The sequence below is a fragment of the Oncorhynchus mykiss genome, chromosome 1, assembly GCF_057628025.1.
Source record: "Oncorhynchus mykiss isolate SJ-2025 chromosome 1, ASM5762802v1, whole genome shotgun sequence".
Classification (NCBI taxonomy): domain Eukaryota; kingdom Metazoa; phylum Chordata; class Actinopteri; order Salmoniformes; family Salmonidae; genus Oncorhynchus; species Oncorhynchus mykiss.
The window spans coordinates 64,757,321-64,778,410 of NC_143022.1; the positions used below are offsets into that span (position 1 = coordinate 64,757,321).

Genomic DNA, 21,090 nt, shown 5'->3' on the forward strand with positions numbered 1-21,090 from the left:
TATATGGTCTGAACTTAGTGAAGGTGGATCTATTATTCGGTGAAATTAGAAACTGGAAGTCCTGCAACTTGCGCAGTCAGCGTATTTCAGCTGTGAGAGTGTATTGAAATATTTTGGAAGGCTAATGTGGGGTGTACCAACTGAGATTTAAATCAACATGGTAATTCTTTCACTGATTGCACATAAAGGAAGATAGTTCCTAAATAATAGAGTGCTTGATTTGTTATCCAGCTGATCTTGTGTCCTTTCTATCATCCGATGAACCCCATGCATTGCTGCTCGCAGCTATATTTCTTAAGTATTCTTCAATGTATTTTGTATCACTTAACTTAAGACAAATCCTAACTTAAGACTAGTCCCAAGACTCAGAGTGACAGCCTCACATGATATGGTGACAACTGTTAAATATCTAGTCAGACAACAAACTATTCGTTTTATCACCATTTTTCCCCCCTAAATTTGTACCGACAGTTGATTTTATGATGAAAACGCTTTATTCTGAAAGTAATTCTAAAAAGTGTTTGGTTTCAGGATGTATTTTTGCGTTTACGGTGCTTGTTTTGAAGTAAAGCAAGCAGCTTGAGTTGTGTGGGGTGTATTTAGAACAGCTAACATTAGAGGTGGGAGGGTCTCATCTCGAGCTCCCTATCTGACCTGCTCAGTTTTCATTTGTCTACTGAATACATATCTGTGCTTAACTATGTGGAGATTACAACTACAAAAAACTGTGGATGGTCATTTCTTAATGTAAGTGCAATGTTATGCTTTTGTGCATGCTAGAAATCTTTGCACACGGGCATTGTGTTTGTCATTTTTTTGTCGGGAAGAAAAAAGTACATCTGCCTCTAAGGTGAAGTGTTTTGCATAGTGTTAATAATTGTTATTGATTCAGTTATTGATAAGTTATTGTCTCCTTTTCACTTTATGTCATCAAAGTGACTGATATTGAATGTGAAACGAATGTAAAAAATGCTAGGATAATGTTGCAATGAAAGCTTTTCTTATACCAATCATGATACAGCACATTACTGACATTTCCAGTTGCAGAGTGTGTTTAGAGTCTGGATGCTCCTATACCTTAAAAGGGCAGACTATTTCCCCAACCAGCCCCTGAAAGGCACATTGTGGTCATTAGGGAACTGTGTTTAGAGTATTTGTAGTTATTTGGTGACGAACACATTAAGACTTTTGAACAAACAAAATATGATTTTTATTATAGCCTGGTCTCAGGTCTGTTTATACTGTCCTGGCAACTTCTGTGGTTTGGCGTGACAATGACCATAGGAGCTGGCAAGACAGCACAAACCGATCTGGGACCAGGCTAGTTTTATTATACACTGAGTATACCAAACATTAGGAACACCTTCCAAATATTGAGTTGCATCCCCCTTTTGCCCTCAGAACAACCTAATTTCGTCGGAGCATGGACTCTACAAGGTGTCGAAAGCGTTCCATAGGGATGCTGGCCCATGTTGACTCCAATGCTTCCCACAGTTGTGTCAAGCCACAGTTGTGTCAAGTTGGCTGGATGTCCTTTGGGTGGTGGATCATTCTTGATACACATGCGAAACGGTTAAGTGTTAAAAATGCAGCATCGCTGCAGTTCTTGACACAAACCGCCTGGCACCTACTACCATACCTCGTTGAAAGGCACTTAAATCTTTTGTCTTTCCCATTCCCACATACACAATCCATTTCTCAACTGGTCTCAAGGCTTAAAGGCTCCTTCTTTCTCCTGTCTCCTCCCCTTCATCTGCACTGATTGAAGTGGATTTAACAAGTGACATTAATAAGGGATCATAGCTTTCACCTGGATTCACCTGGTCCTATGTTATGGAAAGTGTTAATGTTCTTAACATCTTCCATCTCTGTTTTCTCAGAGACCCTGTCCAGCTGCAGCTTCTACACAACCAGGTGCTTATGGAGCAGCAGCAGACTGACACTGAGCCAACCGGAGCCACCCAGAGTCAACCGGAGGCATCTGCCTGGCCAGCCCGGAAGCAACCTGAGCCCCAGCCCCAGCTCCAGCACCAGCAAAGCCTACCCCGTTCATCTACCCCCATGCCCCTGCAGTCCACCCACCCCGCACCCATACTGACCATAGCCCCAACACCCTTACTCAACTTCACCCCTGTGACAACACTGAACACTACCCCTGCAACCCAGCTAAACACTAGTGCCCCTGCACCTCTGCTTAACATTGCCTCTGCACCACTACTGAACCCATACGCAACCCAATCTTATTTTCTTTCTTCTTCTTCACCCCTGCTAAACACAAGCCCTGTACCACCAATAAACACTACCTCTGCACTACTACTGAACACAGCCCCTCCTGCACCCATTATGGGTACCCTGCCATCCCCTCCTCAACTGAAGACAGCTTCATCTTGTATGAGCTCCCCTCCATCTGCCCCTCTGCTGAGTACTGTTCCTGCACCCCACCTGCACACCAGCCCTGCATCCCCACCCTATATGACCCTGCAAAACACCACCCATTCTTCCCAGCTGAACTTAGCCCCCTTATCCCTGCCTAAATCTATTCACGTACCCCAGTTTAACACACCTCTCATACCTCATCTGAATACAGCCCCCACAGCATCTCTCAGCTCCATCCCTGCAGCTTTCAACAGGGCCCCTACAACCATGCAGAACACCTCCCCCTCCCCCCTTCTCAGAACAACTCATGCCTCCCTCCTCAACCTGGCTCCCATTTCGCAGAGCTTCAACTATGCTAGGCCAAAAGAGTTTATCACTGCCCAGACTCCCCTCTCTCCAGTCAGGAGTCCCTCCCCTACAGAGTCCCCAGTTCCGTTGCTCCACGAGCTGGCTGCCGAGCTCAACTCCTCCAACCCCAACCTGTTCTCTCCACAACCCAGAGTCTTCCCCACCAGAGTCCTCAAGTCACCCACTAGCCCCCCTTCCTTCATGTCCTCCCCCACCTCCCCCACCCTTTTGCCTGCTGCCTACCTCAACTCTGTGTTCACCCTGCCACAGCAGTCACCCCCACAGGCAGCGTCCCCGACCTCCAGCACCTCCACCCCCAGCCCCATCCAGAACCATGTGGCCTTCCTCAGCTCTGTCCTGCCCTCTCTACACACCACACAAGCCACCAACTCGATGGGCCTGCCCAGGAGTGCCCATGGGTAAGACCCTATGATTCCTGAATTCCCGGGAAACATTTCCAACGTTACCAGGTTTTTCTATAAATCCTTGTTGGATGATTCCTGGAATTGGGAGAGAATAAGCAGGGGTGGAATCCTTCAACTCGGAATCCTGCAACCGGGATTTTGGAAAACTCTGGGAACTTTGGACCTCTTACCTTACACTTCAATTCATCATATTACAGTTTTACATATTGTAAAATAAATGTTTGCTAATACATTTGTTTTGTTCCACAGGCCACCTCAAGGCATGCAGAAGAAGTTGCCTACAAGCACTCGTCCCATGTCAGATGTTGACATTCGTAGCAGCCAACAAACCCTCCTCCAGGATATGGAGAAAAAGCTTAGGTTCAATGAAGATTTTATGCGTGGTCATGTACAACAGGTATCGGATATATCCCTTCAATTGTACTGTTATTCCCTAAGGCATAGTCCTTCCATTATGGGGCGGCAGGTAGCCTAGTGGTTAGAGCTTTGGACTAGTAAACAAAAGGTTGCAAGATCGAATCCCCCGAGCTGACAGGGTCAAAATCTGTCGTTCTGCCCCTGAACAAGGCAGTTTAACCCACTGTTCCTAGGACCGTCATTGAAAAATAAGAATTTGATCTTAACTGACTTGCCTAGTTAAATAAAGGTAAAATAAATAGATTGACTGAATATGCAACTAAATGAACGAGTACTTGATTGATGTAGTAATGTGGCTTGGAGTGGAACCAACAAAGGAACAGAGTGATCTCAAATAAATAAAGTATTATTCTTCTACAAATTATTTTCAACCCAACACATTCCTTCATGGCGCATTCTCACTTTCTTCCCATTTGCTATTCTGACATTCGTATTCCAGTTCTATTTTGTTCTCCTTTTACATCGCAAGGGGAGCAAAGTGATACAATGTGAAACGATATGGAAGCAGTTAGAAAATGCATTCATCTAAACCCGAGATCAGCATCAGCAATCATTCCTTTTCCAATCCTTCATTTTCCATATTCATTCATCAAGTACGTCTACCATGTAACAACATGCAGATCATATCAATCACAAATGAGTGGTGGTAACGTGTGTGTCCGTTAGTGTGTTTGTGTTCATCAATCATCCCTATCTTCTCATAGAAGCAGACTACTTATGAGGGGAAAACAGCGTGCAGACCCCTCGGACCAAACATTCCTGCCACTGTCTTTAACTATGACGAGGTACAGCGAACATCTCTCCCTCCCAAACATTTCTTTGCTCAGAACGTTTGGTAACACATTACATTAAGTTGCTCTTAACCCTGTGCAGAAAGACTGTATTTACACCGGTGACAACATTAGATTAACATGTTGTTGCAGTGCATTTGGAAAGTATTCTTGACCCCTTGACCTTTTCCAAATTCTGTGACGTTACAGCCTTATTCTAAAATGTATTAAATTGGGGTTTTTTTCCTCATCAATCTACACACAATACTCCATAATGTCAATGCAAAAATAGTTTTTTAGAAATGTTTGCAAATGTATTAAAATCAAAAATGGAAATATCACGTTTACCTAAGTAGTCAGACCCTTTATTCAGTACCTTTGGCAGCGATTACAGCATCGATTATTCTTGGGAATAACGATACAAGCTTGGCACACCTGTATTTGGGGAGTTTCTTCTACTCTTCTTTGCAGATCCTCTCAAGCTCTGTCAGGTTGAGTGGGGAGTGTCGCTGCACAGCTATTTTCAAGTCTCCAGTGATGTTTGATTGGGTTCAAGTCCGGGCTCTGGCTGTGCCACTCAAGGGCATTCAGAGACGTGTCCCGAAGCCACTCCTGCATTGTCTTTACTGTGTGCTTAGGGTCGTTGTCCTGTTGGAAGGTGAACCTTCGCCCCAGTCCGAGAACCTGTTCCAGAGCGTTCAGGGCTTCATCAAGGATCTGATCTTTCTCTGTACTTTGCTCCAATCATCTACTCTCCCAGGCCCTCCCGTTGAAAAACATCCCCACACCACCATATTTTCCAACTCCAAGCGGGCTGTCATGTGCCTTTTACTGAGGAATGGCTTTCGTCTTGCCACTCTACCATAAAGGCATGATTGGTGGAGTGCTGCAGAGATGGTTGTCCTTCTGGAAGGTTCTCCCATCTCCACAGCAGAACTTTGGAGCTCTGTCAGAGTGACCATCAGGTTCTTGGTCACCTCCCTGACCTAGGCCCTTGTCCCCCGATTGCTCAGTTTGACCGGGCGGCCAGCTCTAGGAAGAGTCTTGGTGGTTCCAAACTTCTTCCATTCAAGAATGATGAAGGCCACTGTATTCTTGGGGACCTTAAACGCTGCAGAGATTTTTTGGTACCCTTCCCCAGATCTGTCCCTCGACACAATCCTGTCTCAGAGCTCTACGGACAATTCCTTCGACCTCATGGCTTGGTTTTGAATTTACCACAGATGGACGCCAATCAAGTTGTAGAAACATCTCAAGGATGATCAATGGAAACAGGACGCACCTGAGCTCAATTTCGAGTCTCATAGCAAATGGTCTGATTATGTATGTAAATAAGGTATTTCTGGTATTTATTTTGAATACATTTGCTAAAATAAAAAAAAAGTGCTTTGTCATCGTGAGGTGTAGATTGATGAGAAAAAAATATTTAATCCATTTTAGAATAAGGCTGTAACATAACAATGTGTGGAAAAAGGAAGGGGTCTGAATACTTTCTGAATGCACTGTACATAGTACCTCAGTAATTGCTTAATGGAATTGAACTGGTTTTTGTAATTACACAAGAGGAATTGGAACTATTCCTTATTCCACTTGCGTAACAACTAAAAACCACTCAAGGCCATTACAATTACAAAGCGATAAAAAATACGTATTGTGAGTGTAGTAATTACAGCGTCACTATACAGGTATAACAGCAACGTAATGTAAAGTGTTAGTGAATGTTCAAAACCGTTTTTTAAGTAGTATGAATGGATGTATACTCATATATCCAAACACTGTAGTTAATTCATCATCCTAATCAGGCACTTTTAAAGTATGTGTTAACTAATATCCATTGCATGAATAATCCAAACAATGTAATTTCACTACATTTCAAACACCAGTAACATTACCACTACCGTTAATCTTTTCAGTTCCATTACCTCAGGTCCTCAGGAGAAAAATAAAAAAGTTGACGTATCAAGATAGAAATCTGTTGGAATTTGAATTTTTGGAATGATGTGTTTGATATTTTTCGCCAGGAATGCTTAGCTTGATATTTCAGTCCAAATGTGTTCTCTGTTCTCTGTTTTACCCTCAACTTCTGTTGTATTTTGTGTAGTAGGGATCAGTCCAATACCAAGGGAGAGTGATAAGAGGAATGCCACTGCATGATACATTTTACGGTTTAAAGCTGCACTCCTCAATCTCTTTTTCTGCCCACAGTGAGACCAGAACAGTTGTCTTTGTAAACTGAGGGCTGGTAAATGTAACTGCCACTTTTGAATCAAAATGCTACTTTTTGAATCAAAATAGATTGAGGAGTACACCTTTAACCATGGTTGGATGTCAATTCCATTTAATTCCACTGGAATTCTAATGTTCTTCATTACTTTTCAATTAGGATTATTCTTTAACCCTGCCTTTAACACGATATCCCAATTGATTAGTGGTGATATTGTGCTCTGGGTCTGATTCCTCTGTCAATCCACTCAAGTAAATACTCACCCAAACAGTTTCTGACATGTCTTTTTAGGAGTACAAAGTGTCCAACTTTGAGCAGAGGCTGTTGAGTGAGATAGAGTTCCGTCTGGAGCGCACGCCAGTCGAGGAGTCGGATGACGAGGTACAACACGATGAGAGCCCGACAGGGAAGTGCGTCGCGCCCATATTCGACAGGAAGCTGAGGAACTTCAGGGCTATGGAGGGTGTCCCTATGACGTTCTCCTGTAAAGTGGTGGGGATCCCCGTACCGAAGGTGAGACAGCACGCCTATGGTCTCTAGATATGTTTTCACCCACACTGTTTTTTTTAGCAGAGGTTTTCATCCAAAGTAACTTACAGTACAGGGAGTACAAAGGTTCTTAGTATGTGATCCCATCAGAAATTGAACCCACAACCTTAGTGTTGCGCTATCAGCACTCTTACCAACTGAGCCACACAGGACCACACAGACGGTCAATGTTTTATTTGCCAACGCCAGGCAAATAAAAAATGTTGGCTCATATTTGGGGGTCGCCCGGGATCTGGACATATACTCAACGTTTGTTAGAAATCTCCCTCTCGCTTCAACACCATTTCAGGTTTACTGGTTCAAGGATGGCAAGCAGATCTTGAGGAAAAATGATCATTATAAGAAGATACGAGAGGGGGACGGAACTTGTGTCCTACACATAGAAGTCACCAATAACGACGATGATGGCAACTACACTGTCATGGCAGCTAACCCCCAGGTAACCGAACCACCTGTAATCACCTTTCTTACCCCTTCACTAAATCGGATTTGTTGATTAATGAATGAATGCTCACCAGGGACGAATCAGCTGCTCTGGTCATTTGATCATCCAAACGGGTCCTCTCCGAAACCGAATGACACCTATGATTCACTCTCAGAGGTGAGCAGGACTGACTGAGTGTGCATTGGGATCTGCAGAGGTAAGAAGAACCCTCTTCAGGTTGGAGAGCCAGCATGATTGCAGCTCTTAATGTTTTGTGGAGGCTACTTACAGTAAGATCCCAGATGTACATATTGCCCAGACTACTGTTGAACAACACTCATAGCAACCATAAACCAATATACCGTTAAACCCATCAGAGAAAAATACATTGTTTTATCTCTATGAGGGCAACATGAATCTCATGCATCGTTGTATGGGCTCCCGATTGGCGCCGCGGTCTAAGGCACTGCATCTCAGTGCTAGAGGCGTCACTACAGACCCTGTTTCGATTTTAGGCTGTATCACAACTGGCCTTGATTGGGAGTCCCATAGGGCGGCACACAATTGGTCTAGCATCGTTAGGGTTTGGGCCGGGGTGGGCCGTTATTGTAAATAAGAGTTTGTCCTTAACTGACTTGCCTAATTAAGTAAAACATTTAAAATCATAATAAAATTAGCGAGAGCGATTAGCGATTGCAGATGACAAGATATCTCAGCAACACCAGGGTGAATATACATGTACTGTAACATGTTCAGCACATCCCTACAGGGTGCGGGCCCGCATACAGGAAGTAGAAGAGGGTGAACCAACCCAGGAGCGCTTCTTCCGACCTCACTTCCTTCAGGCACCAGGGGACATGGTGGCTCACGAGGGCAGAGTCTGTAGATTAGACTGCAAGGTATGTCCTCTCTGGATGAAATAACCATGGACTTGTAAATAAGCAATGGGCATTTAATACATTTTAGAATGACTATTAAAAAATATTATTGCTATAAACCAGTTAGGATAGCCTTTGCAGATAGATAGGACTGCACACATCTCACAAGAAGTGTTTTGTGTTTCTCTGTTTTCCAGGTGAGTGGTCTACCAAACCCAGAGCTGATGTGGCTGATCAACGGGAGGCCCATCTACCCAGACGTCTACCACCGGATGCTGGTGAGGGAGAACGGCATCCATTCCCTTGTCATAGACCCTCTAAAACAGGACGACGCTGGGACATACACCTGCATCGCCAGCAACAAAGCAGGACAGAGCTCCTTCGGTCTAGAGTTAAGAGTTGTGGGTAAGAGTTCTCGAAGCAATGAAGCATTTTCATGAAACCCAAATAGTGTACCTCTTGATAACAAATGAGTATTTCATGATTATTAAAGATTTATACGCATTTATGATGACTAGGTAATCAGTGAGAGCTTTTGAATAAGTACAAAGTCAAAACCATGAATTGGTTGTTGTAGTGATGTGTGCCATTACAATTAATAAGTAGTAGTAATTAGTAATTGTACATGACAGAGAATAACTATTCTTTGCCCTTTCAGAAAAAGAGATGAAGCAGGCCCCCCAGTTTGTGGAGAAGCTCCAGAACACAGGCATCGCAGAGGGCACCCCCGTCCGACTGGAGTGCAGGGTTCTGGGCATGCCTCCACCTGTTATCTATTGGAAGAAAGACAACGACACCATTCCTCACACCAAGGCCAGAGTCAGGTTAGTGTTCCCTAACTAACCTCTCCCCTTCCAACCAGAGAGGTGACTGCCCATCCTGTGGGTGCACTTATATTAAAACTCATGAAGACAAGAGGTAAAACAAAACCATGCCAAATTAGCTTAGACTTTTTGAGATTAGAATATTGATGCCTGTTATTCACCAAAAAAGTATTATTATTACTATTTTTTAAACCACAGTGAATATATACATTTATTATGATAATTGAATTGAAGAGATGAATTTTGATTCTAGCATACACCAGGATGCCACTGGATATGTTTGCCTCCTGATTCAGCCTACCAGGAAAGAGGATGCTGGCTGGTACACCGTATCAGCAAAGAATGAGGCTGGAATTGTTTCATGCACAGCCAGGCTAGACATCTATGGTAAGTTCAATTCAATTTCAACAGCTTTCTTTTACCCACCAGTGTTTATTGTAATAGTTTTGAATTAGTTAATAGTTGCTAATGATTGTGCTTAAAGTATATCAAGATATCAAATGAATGCACAATAATACCCAATGCTACAGTGCCTTCAGAAAGTATTCACGCCCCACGACTTCCCACATTTTGTTGTGTTACAGCCGGAGTTTAAAATTGATTAAATTTAGATTTTGTGTCACTGGCCTTCACACAATAACCCATAATGTCAAAATGGAATTATGGTTTTAGAATTTCTTATACAAATTAACACAAAATGATAAAGTTAAAATGTCTTGAGGCATTAAATATTCAACCCCTTTGTTATGGCAGGCCTAATGTTCAGGAGTAGAAATGTGCTTAAAAAGTCACATAATTGCATAGACAATAATAGTGTTTAATTAACATGATTTTTTATATTTTTTAAAATATTTTTTTGTTTTTTCAAATTTTTACCCGTTTTTCTCCCCAATTTCGTGGTATCCAATTGTTTAGTAGCTACTATCTTGTCTCATCGCTACAACTCCCGTACGGGCTCGGGAGAGACGAAGGTTGAAAGTCACGCGTCCTCCGATACACAACCCAACCAAGCCGCACTGTTTCTTAACACAGTGCGCATCCAACCCGGAAGCCAGCCGGAAGCCGGTGCGCGATGCGAACCCAGGGTCTCTGGTGGCACAGCTGGCGCTGCAGCTGGCCACTGCACCACCCGGGAGGCCCCATTAACATGATTTTTTAATGACTACCTCAGGTCCCTCAGTCAAGTAGTACATTTAAAACACATATTCAACCACAAAGACCAGGGAGGTTTTCCAATGCCTTGCAAAGAAGGGCATCTATTGGTAGATGGGTAAAAAAAAATTAAAAAGCAGACATTGAGCATGGTGAAGTTATTAATTACACATTGGATGGTGTATCAATACACCCACTCACTACAAAGATACATGTTTCCTTCCTAACTCAGTTGCCGGAGAGGAAGGAAAGCGCTCAGGGATGAGACCAATGGTGACTTTTAAACAGTTAGAAAGTTTAATGGCTGTGATAGGAGAAAACTGAGGATGGATCAACAACATTGTAGTTACTCCACAATACTAACCTATATAACAGAGTGAAAAGAAGGAAGCCTGTACAGAATACAAATATGCATCCTGTTTTCATAAGGTGTTAAAGTAAAACTGTAAAAAAATTGGCAAAAAAATTCACTATCCTGAATACAAAGCATTATGTTTGTGGCAAATCCAACACATAACATCACTGAGTACCACTCTTCATATTTTCAAGAATGGTGGTGGCTGCATCTTGTTATGGGTATGCTTGTCATTGGTAAGGATTAGGGATTGTTTGTTGTTGTTGATAAAAATAAACCTAATAGAGCTAAGCAAAGGAAAAATCCTAGAGGAAAACCTGGTTCAGTCTGATTTCCAACAGACACTGGGAGACAAATTCACCTTTCAGCAGGACAATAACCTAAAACACAAGGCCAAATATACAATGGAGTTGCTTACCAAAGGGACATTGAATGTTCCTGAGTGGCCTACTTACAGTTTTGACTTAAATCGGCTTGAAAATCGATGGCAAGACTTGAAAATGTCTGTCTAGCAATGATCAACAACGAAGAATTAAAAAAATAATAACGTGCAAATATTGTACAATCCAGGTGTGCAAAGCTCTTAGACTTAACCAGAAAGACTCACAGCTGTAATTGCTGCCAAAGGTGATTATAATATGTATTTACTCAGGGGTGTGAATACATACAAATGAGATACTTCTGTATTTCACTTTCAGTAAAATGTGCAACATTTTCAAAAAACATGTTTTCACTTTGTCAGTATGGGGTATTGTGGTGAGATAAAAAAAAATGTAATCCATTTTGAATTCAGGCTGTAACACAGCAACATTTTGAATACATCAAGGGGTATGAATACTTTCTGAAGCCACTGTGTCTCTGTTGTCTGCAGCCCAGTGGCATAAGCAGGTCCCTCTGCCTATGAAAAAGGCTCCGCGGCAGGGCAGTCGCTATGCAGTGCTGACCGGCCAAGGCCTGGACATCAAATCTGCCTTCCCCACGACGGACAATAGCCCCATCCTGTTCTCCAGCTCCCCTGTGGAGGCACAGCTGGAGAGTGAGGAGCTGTGAGGAGCAGACACACTTCACCAGAGGGTTGTAAAAGTCTGTAAAATTTCCCATAATGCACAGGTTTTTCCGAAATTCCAAAAGTTTAGGAAAGTTTGAGGATTTTGTCAACCTACTCCACCACCACTTTAATCACAACTGGCCCTTTGAGTCTACAAACTTCTCTTCTCTGGAGTCTCATAGGGCTGGTTTCCCAGACACAGATTCAGCCAAATCCTGGACTAAAAAGCATGCCCAATAGAGAATCTCCATTGAAAGTGCTTTTAGTTCAAGACTAGGCATAATCTGTGTCTGGGAAACTGGGTCCCAGAGTTGAGTCTGCTCTAACACCTCCTAATGACTAATCTACTAGTTCATCTAATCTGTGGTGGCCAGTGGGATGGAAGAGCAGGACTATAATCTTAGCAGTTTGTGTCATCTGGTTTGTGTGATACATTTGATGTGATACATAGAAATTACAATGACATAAACGGTTAGATTTACAACTGGCAACCTAATGCTCTGTTTGTTTTTCTGCCGTTCCTATTGTATCATTTGAAGCGTCTTATTCACACAAAACAGACAAACTTGCCAAGTTTTAGTTCACTATCATCTTTTGATAGGTCTGATTTGTTTATGGTTCATTTTGTTCTACTTTTTGATTAGTTAGTTTGATATTGAGAAGGTTGTTGAATGTTGGTGATCATGACATACTTTCATCATCATACACTTCAACCTGTTCTTTATCTTTAGCAAATTGACTATTTCGTTTGGACGTGGTTGTTGTATGGTTTGTTTTTATTTCAAACGTATATATTTGTGTCAAATAAAGATAGTTTATTTTTAATGTTTATATAAAATATACGTGCATTAAATGTAAATCAAAGAAATACACTAAAGGAAAGCCAAACTGACAAATTAAACTCAATATTAGGAAGGTGTTCTTAATGTTTTGTACACTCAGTGTGTATACAGTGGGGAGAACAAGTATTTGATACACTGCCGATTTTGCAGGTTTTCCTACTTACAAAGCATGTAGAGGTCTGTAATTTTTAATCATATGTACACTTCAACTGTGAGAGCCGGAATCTAAAACAAAAATCCAGAAAATCACATTGTATGATTTTTAAGTAATCCATTTGCATTTTATTGCATGACATAAGAATTTGATACATCAGAAAAGCAGAACTTAATATCTGGTACAGAAACCTTTGTTTGCAATTACAGAGATCATACGTTTCCTGTAGTTCTTGACCAGGTTTGCACACACTGGAGCAGGGATTTTGGTCCACTCCTCCATACAGACCTTCTCCAGATCCTTCAGGTTTCGGGGCTGTCGCTGGGCAATATGGACTTTCAGCTCCCTCCAAAGATTTTCTATTGGGTTCAGGTCTGGAGACTGGCTAGGCCACTCCAGGACCTTGAGATGCTTCTTACGGAGCCACTCCTTAGTTGCCCTGGCTGTGTGTTTCGGGTCGTTGTCATGCTGGAAGACCAAGCCACAACCCATCTTCAATGCTCTTACTGAGGGAAGGAGGTTGTTGGCCAAGATCTCGCGATACATGGCCCCATCCATCCTCCCCTCAAAACGGTGCAGTCGTCCTGTCCCCTTTGCAGAAAAGCATCCCCAAAGAATGATGTTTCCACCTCCATGCTTCACGGTTGGGATGGTGTTCTTGGGGTTGTACTCATCCTTCTTCTTCCTCCAAACACGCCGAGTGGAGTTTAGACCAAAAAGCTCATGACCTTCTCCCATTCCTCCTCTGGATCATCCAGATGGCCATTGGCAAACTTCAGACGGGCCTGGACATGCGCTGGCTTGAGCAGGGGGACCTTGCGTATGCTGCAGGATTTTAGTCCATGACGGCGTAGTGTGTTACTAATGGTTTTCTTTGAGACTGTGGTCCCAGCTCTCTTCAGGTCATTGACCAGGTCCTGCCGTGTAGTTCTGGGCTGATCCCTCACCTTCCTCATGATCATTGATGGCCCACGAGGTGAGATCTTGCATGGAGCCCCAGACCGAGGGTGATTGACCGTCATCTTGAACTTCTTCCATTTTCTAATAATTGTGCCAACAGTTGTTGCCTTCTCACCAAGCTGCTTGCCTATTGTCCTGTAGCCCATCCCAGCCTTGTGCAGGTCTACAATTTTATCCCTGATGTCCTTACACCCTCTCTGGTCTTGGCCATTGTGGAGAGGTTGGAGTCTGTTTGATTGAGTGTGTGGACAGGTGTCTTTTATACAGGTAATGAGTTCAAACAGGTGCAGTTAATACAGGTAATGGGTGGAGAACAGGAGGGCTTCTTAAAGAAAAACTAACAGGTCTGTGAGAGTCGGAATTCTTACTGGTTTGTAGGTGATCAGATACTTATGTCATGCAAATGAATTACTTAAAAATCATACAATGTGATTATTTGGATTTTTGTTTTAGATTCCGGCTCTGCATGCTTTGTAAGTAGGAAAACCTGAAAAATCGTCAGTGAATCAAATACTTGTTCTCCCCACTGTAGCAAGTACTATGAATATGACCAGGTGAATCCAGGTGAAAGATATGATCCCTTGTTGTTGTCAATTGTTAAATTCACTTCAATCAGTGTAGATGAAGGGGAGGAGATTGGTTAAATAAGTATTTTTAAGCCTTGAGACAATTGAGACATGGATTGTGTGGGTGCCATTCCTAGGGTGAATGGGCAAGACAGAATATTTAAGTGCCTGGGTTTTTCACGCTCAACAGTTTCCTGTGTGTATCAAGAATGATCCACCACCCAAAGGACATCCAGCCAACTTGACACAACTGTGGGAACCATTGGTGAACATGGGCCAGCATCCCTGTGGAACGCTTTCGACATCTTGTGGAGTCCATGCCCCAACGAATTGAGGCTGTTGCAACTCAATATTAGGAAGGTGTCCTTAATGATTTGTACACTCAGTGTATATAGCCAGCTCTACTATGAATATGTCTTTACAATTTGATATCTAGAATTGGTTCGAAAATATGATTGAGTTCACCTTGATGATCAATTAAAACAGAATATTTCACATCGAATACATGATTTGTAAATGCACACTTTTGCACTGTGGTCCTGTTGTGTTTTGAGTCCATACTGATAGCATATGGAAACGCAAGTGAACTACTGTAAGCAAAGGATGGCATTTTTGTTGTGCAAAAGCATTGGGCAAAGTGCAAAAGATACAAGGTAGGCCTCATTATAAACTTGCAGTGTGATTACATTTGAAACGTTTCTGCTAAAATGTGTGTTATCAGGTGGCGATCATTTGACAACAATAGATAAATAGTCGCCTCTTTATCACGCAGTTTGAAATGAAGCCAGATTGGAATGGGGTTTATGGTCATTTTTGCGCTTTGCTCAATGCTTTTTGCATAACGAAAATGGCTCTGTTTCTTCTCACTGCCTCATAAATGGATAGTTGTGCTTACAGTAGCTTAACAGTACACCAGGAGCCTTATCCAAGGATTGCATTTCAAACACTATCATGATGTTTACTTGACAGAAATGCCTTTTTAAGGTGAGGGATTTGAGCTGCTATTTCTGCTGTATGGAGATAGGTAACTGAATATGTAAGTTATTTTAATAAGAAAAACGAAATTCTGACAGGAATTTATGCAATAATGTTCATGCAGCAGTATAGTTGTACTTTGAAAAATATACTCATGTGTTTCAATGTTAGTGGGTCTGGTGATAGGAAAGATATTTGTTTGTTGGTAGGCACATGTGCTTTAACAGGATTCACTGATAGAATGAAATGTATGTGTGGGAGAAATTATGTTTTGACGTTTTGATGGAACTGTACACACCCTTGTAGCTAACATGCGATTATTGAAAAACAGATTAAATGTTTGAACACATATTCAATAAATGTAAAGTTGCACCATGTAAAATAGTTTTTTCCCCCTGAGAATAAAGTTATATTTATTCAAAAAAATATATATAATGTATATTTTTGTACATACATGTGTCTTACACATTATGAATGCATGACATTTTATGGAAATATCTTTATTTTTTAATTATTTCAATTTTACGTAGAATCAGAGTCTAGCCAAATAAAATGTATTGTTCCACCTACCTTTAAAAAACAAACATTGATCCACTCATTCACAATTGTTATTATTATGGATTATTGACTAATTCATTATCAGCTAGATTAATTTTTATGGAGTATACATTTGTAACATGATAATCAACACATATATCATTTACATTTACCTCTGTTATACAGTGCAATAATCCAATTTAATTGGATATCATGCTAGGTCTCAACTACTCTTCCCTTTGTTTTATTGTCAAATATGAGGTGAGATCTTGTTTCAGGCTTATTAGCTTGTTATTTACTTATTTTTTTCTGAGACCAATACGCAATTCCAGACAGGAGACAATGCTCAGCTAAGCCAATTAAGCAATGTCAATCACACCAATTAGACGAGCAAAAAAGTTCAAATAGGCATGAAATTGCATTCACCTTACTTGACCTAATTGCAGTCCCCAGCCTCATTTGACCAGCTGCTACTTGTTGGCTGATTGGTAAATGAACATGTTATACTGGGGTTCGGTACATGGTTGTTATAGTCCTACTGTGTTAAGGGGGTATGAGGGGTGGAAGTGACAAAAACGTTATGCAATGAATTAATGTGATAATGAATTAATCAAACCAAATTTGATTTAGTCTACTCCATTATTTAATTACTGTACTTTTATTCAAACCGTCACTAATTTTAAAATGTTTGTCATGCCCCTCATAAGCCCTGTTTATACCTGGTTCTGACATCCGTCAAATCCTGATCTTGTCTGCAGTCTGCATTCGGATTCTGCTATGAAATCATTTGCATACAGGGAGGGACCCGCAATAGTCTGTATTGCGGACACAGTGGAGGGATAAAAATAAATGTACATTTTAAACCATGTGTAGACACATTTCTGAAAATGTGGGCACAATCAAAATGTAGACAAGATCAGGACGGGGCTATAATGGACCCTGTTTCTATCTTTGATTGAACCCTGACGTTTGAGTCTCAGGTAATAGGCCCTCTGCTGCGGATATGTCCATGATGAATTGGCTGTGAAGGGACACTTGCTAGTGGTTGGTTTAGGAGAGTAAATAGTCACGTGGTTTCAAGTGCCGTTTTTTAGATAGAAGCCCTGTTTATACCTGGTGCTAACAAGCATCCTGATCCTGTCCACATTGTTATTGTGCCCACATTTTTAGACAGGTGTAGACGATTAAAAGACGCATTGTGAGCTGATTGTGATCACATCTTCCTGGCCATCTACAGAGGGAGTCAGGAGCCTCGTTTAAACTTGGTGCTAACATGCTCTTAATCATTTCTAAATGAAACTTGAGTATATTATTTAATCTAATCAGATTGACGAAATCTGACCGAACATACTGTCGACCCCTAATACTGATGTTTTTACACTTTCCCTACTCTTAAACTTCAGAGGCCGTCATCTCCAAGTAGATCTACATGCATCTGGACGGGTCACTCCTTTTTCTGTGACATATGGCTTTTGACAGAGGGGGTAAGCTAGCCACCAGTCCTTGTCAGACAAGCCAATCACACGAATGAGTGGGAAAACAAGGCTGGAAGAAATGGAAAGGTCGGAGACGGTCTGAGACATAGGCCACAGACAAGACAAGCAGCAGCTGGCCAACTACATCCATCTGTAATCAATGAACCAAACTGGTAGATGGGATTATATGCCTAATTGCACAGCAAACCAGTCCATCCCCAAAATGACCAAACAGCATGAGCTTGTGTCCATGACCCAATATGACCTGGGCATGAGGCAGTATCTTGGGCATCTAGCTGTAATTCATGATTCATACACAATGCTTCTATACCCTGGGTTTTCACGCATAAATCCCTTTCTACGGCATTACGTTACATGATCTATTCCAGGTAAGTAAACACAACGAGAAGAGCTAATAAATATTGACCGGGATTGCTGTAGTCACATTACTCATATTATTTTATGCAAACGTTCTACATATCTGTTAATGCCATTCAGAAATACGACTGTCTAACATTTGAGTGCATTTAAAGCTAGCTATAGGCCTATGCGTGGGATGTTGGTATGTACTGTGTGGGTTCGTGTTTAGTGGGTACGTTTGGATGGAAGGGGAGGGGCTGTTGACCTGGTCAGATTCATCCCTTGATTGTTGGACTTACTTGCACCAGATGGAAAGGACAGACAGTTAAACAAATTATTCTGTCAAGTCTCATTTCCTCGGACCACTAGACAGATCAATTATTTACTTCACACATGGTCCCCAGTAAGTACAAGGACACTAATGTATACCACATACTGTGCTTGATTAAGAACACAGCATTGGTAAACAGACCAGCAATAGCCACCCAATATTGGAGCAATCTCTTTTAGTACATTCTAATAAACCATAGCAATAATGAATATGCTTCTTGTTTATTCATGTAATGTATGTCCCGTCCCTAACTCTACCCAAAATATCAAATTCAAAACAAAATGTTTCACAAGACCAATAACATGTCAGAATATTTTGTGTGTACGTGATTTTGTCCTTCTCAAAATCTTTTTATTTTTATTTTATTAATCCCAGCCGGTGAAAAGAGCAACTGAGCAGGGTGTTGTCTAGGAGTCACTCTTAAACCATTTAGGGGTTAGGGGTCACACTTACACTTACTTCTCTGGGGATAATCTGTCTCAGATTATAAATGAGATTATCCGTATTATCATTATGAGACTAAGAACGAAACCTGTGATAAGCGAGTAAATAAACAAGTGGTGTTTCCTTTAATATGTCATTTATAGTGACATATTATCCCCAAATGTCCTTTCTAAATGTAGGTATGCAATGCAAATCACAAATACATAATCGATAAACACACGCAAAAAAAAAAAAGTTAAATCATGATAATAAATCATATTTAGCAATGATAATTCATTCACTTTCTAAAGGAAATCTGACAAATGGATATTTTAAAGAAGCTGCACAAAAGCCTCAATAATCTATATTACAACAAATGTCATGAATGTTGACGTCGAATGAAGTTCCCCTATGTTAATATTTAACATCTGTTGTTCCTTCGGGCTCTTGTGCAATTCAATTACTCATTTTTACTTAAGGGACAAAATAACCTGCTATTATAATCATTGCATACAACGTATGCCATACACAGCAAACAAAGGCCTAACGTAAAACAAAAAAAAAAAAGATCATGGAACGTACGACTGCAACATGTTGATTTCCTATTGAATTAAAGTGAACATGAGACTTTCAATTGTTACTTAGAGATTTTCCTTTGATGTCACTGTCTTTACACTGGTTAGAATTTCAACCAAGATAATCAGCTCTATAGGTTTCATTGCCAGATGGTAGATTTCTGTGTTTGCAACGCATGGCTGTTAGTAAAGCCATGATGGCTCAGAGTGAAGCCATGACCAGATAGAACAGGCTGACTTAATTGGAATTTCATTAAGGATTTGTTTGCGTTTTTTTTGTGAGTGGGTGTGTGTGTGTGTGTGTGTGTGTTTGTGTGTCTGCGTTGGTGTCTATCCCAGCAAACAATATTGAGGATGGGGGGAGGGCAATATTGGGGAGGGGGGTTAAAAGCAATATTAGGGATAGGATGGGGGGTATAAGGGATGGGATGGGACTCCACCTGCTGCCACCTGTTCATCTCCTGAGTCATATAAAAGTGTGTTCCTCAGTCTCTCCAAGGCCAGAGACACAGAAGCTGTTTTACTGTTTATGCTTAGCAGAGGACCAACACTTTGGATTAACTTCAAATTGTTCACTAGACATACAGCTTCATCAATACACAGCTTAATTAGACAAGGACTTTGGACAGCTACCACGACACCAGACCATTTTGGACAGCTACAAGAGGAACTTTGCGAAATTTGAAAACGTCTTCAAACAGTCTGGCGGTTAGTTAACACACCACTTGACTTGGTTGACTCATCGCCACATTTTGGGAGGTTTTGGTAACATACAGAACCAGGAGAAAACTTGTGAACTGAATCGTGGAATTGTGGCCAAAACCATGGTGTCCCGCCAGCCCAGTTGCACTGGATCTGACTCTGGATCCGAGTCCGAGAGTCTGGATTCCAAGTCTGGATCTCCAGAGAAGCACGATGGTTCCACACGGCGGAGGATGGCAGCCAACGCCCGTGAGAGGAAGAGGATGCAGGGGCTGAACACAGCCTTTGACCGTCTCCGCAAAGTGGTCCCCCAGTGGGGCCAGGATAAGCAACTGTCCAAGTACGAGACACTGCAGATGGCCCTCAGCTACATCATGGCCCTCAGCCGGATCCTGACGGACGCCCAGAAGCGCAAAGCCCCCCACAGACAGTGGCTGGACCTGCAGTTTGACTCTGTGCAGCCAGAGAACTATCAGTGCTTCAGTACTATCAGGTACAGCTCTCCAGTTGAACAGGAGTACATGCATTCGTCCTTTCCCTACCAGTACGACGGCCTCCAAGTTCCTACATAGACTAGATGAAAAACTGAAAAACTAGTCATGTTGTTTGAGGTGAACGACAATCTGTACTTGTTTTTATGATGCAGGCGTTTTTCTCCAACCCAGGAGTCAATAAATAGATTTGTATTGCTTTTTATTTATAATTTATAAAAAATCTATTTATTGACATTTGTTTATTTTTTATGATTATTAAGTTTAGACATACGTTTAATCAAAAATTCTTCCAAACAAAGCAATTGACAGCTTGTATTGCATTTCAGTGTACTGTACTGCAATTGATTTAGCAAAGAGTTGGTTCCTCTGTAAACTCTTCCCTGGTAAACACAGACATCTTGGCTTTCTCTATTTTCTCTCTCTCTCTCTGTACTGTTGGGAAGGGCCCGTAAGTAAACATTTCGCTGTTAGTCTACACCTGTTTTTAATGAAGCATGTGACAAATTAAATTTGATTTGATTTGTATCAAATCTTCCAGATGAGACCCTGACATCATTTTGTGTAATTTATAGTGAATGCGAATCATAGGATTACAAGTGGAGTTATTTGCCCCAATTGTTATTGTGTCAAAAAACAGTGACATTTTACGACTTTGGTAAGATACATTTTTAATCTATTTTTGTAAATGTTAAACTTTTTGCCATAGAGTCTAGTTAACATAATGTTCTCTAGCCACGAAATGTAGGCATTTTGGAAATTCTACATGTTTTTTTGTGCTCTTCAGTTTTTCTAAACTGTGTTTAAAACTGTGTTTGTTTAATAATAATTTTTCTACCGAAATAAAAGTTGCTAGCTATTTTATTCAAATTGCTTTTGAGTTGTGTCAAGTTTTGTTCTTTTGTACAT

The 21,090-nt window shown here is 41.3% G+C and overlaps 2 protein-coding genes across 8 annotated transcripts in view; both read left to right on the forward strand.

Annotated features, from left to right (window-relative positions):
• The window catches only part of mypn (myopalladin), a 53,454-nt gene extending 37,741 nt beyond the window's left edge, over nucleotides 1-15,713 (forward strand). For 5 of the 7 annotated variants that reach the window (XM_090236582.1, XM_090236585.1, XM_021607077.3 and 2 more), the window contains 11 exons: nucleotides 1,881-3,143; nucleotides 3,399-3,546; nucleotides 4,271-4,351; nucleotides 6,852-7,073; nucleotides 7,399-7,548; nucleotides 7,628-7,710; nucleotides 8,303-8,432; nucleotides 8,609-8,816; nucleotides 9,070-9,235; nucleotides 9,489-9,622; nucleotides 11,614-15,713. In XM_090236582.1, coding sequence (XP_090092708.1) covers nucleotides 1,881-3,143; nucleotides 3,399-3,546; nucleotides 4,271-4,351; nucleotides 6,852-7,073; nucleotides 7,399-7,548; nucleotides 7,628-7,710; nucleotides 8,303-8,432; nucleotides 8,609-8,816; nucleotides 9,070-9,235; nucleotides 9,489-9,622; nucleotides 11,614-11,792 — 2,764 coding nt within the window. In that variant the 3' untranslated portion in view covers nucleotides 11,793-15,713. The remainder of the gene's footprint in view (nucleotides 1-1,880; nucleotides 3,144-3,398; nucleotides 3,547-4,270; nucleotides 4,352-6,851; nucleotides 7,074-7,398; nucleotides 7,549-7,627; nucleotides 7,711-8,302; nucleotides 8,433-8,608; nucleotides 8,817-9,069; nucleotides 9,236-9,488; nucleotides 9,623-11,613) is intronic. The other 2 variants (XM_090236588.1, XM_090236598.1) reach the window with 1 other exon arrangement.
• A 3,783-nt stretch (nucleotides 15,714-19,496) lies between these two features.
• On the forward strand, nucleotides 19,497-21,051 carry atoh7 (atonal bHLH transcription factor 7). The gene has a single exon (XM_021599334.3). It carries the CDS (start codon nucleotides 19,813-19,815, stop codon nucleotides 20,260-20,262), a length of 450 nt encoding a protein of 149 aa, XP_021455009.2. The 5' UTR covers nucleotides 19,497-19,812; the 3' UTR covers nucleotides 20,263-21,051.
• Nucleotides 21,052-21,090: the final 39 nt, after the last annotated feature.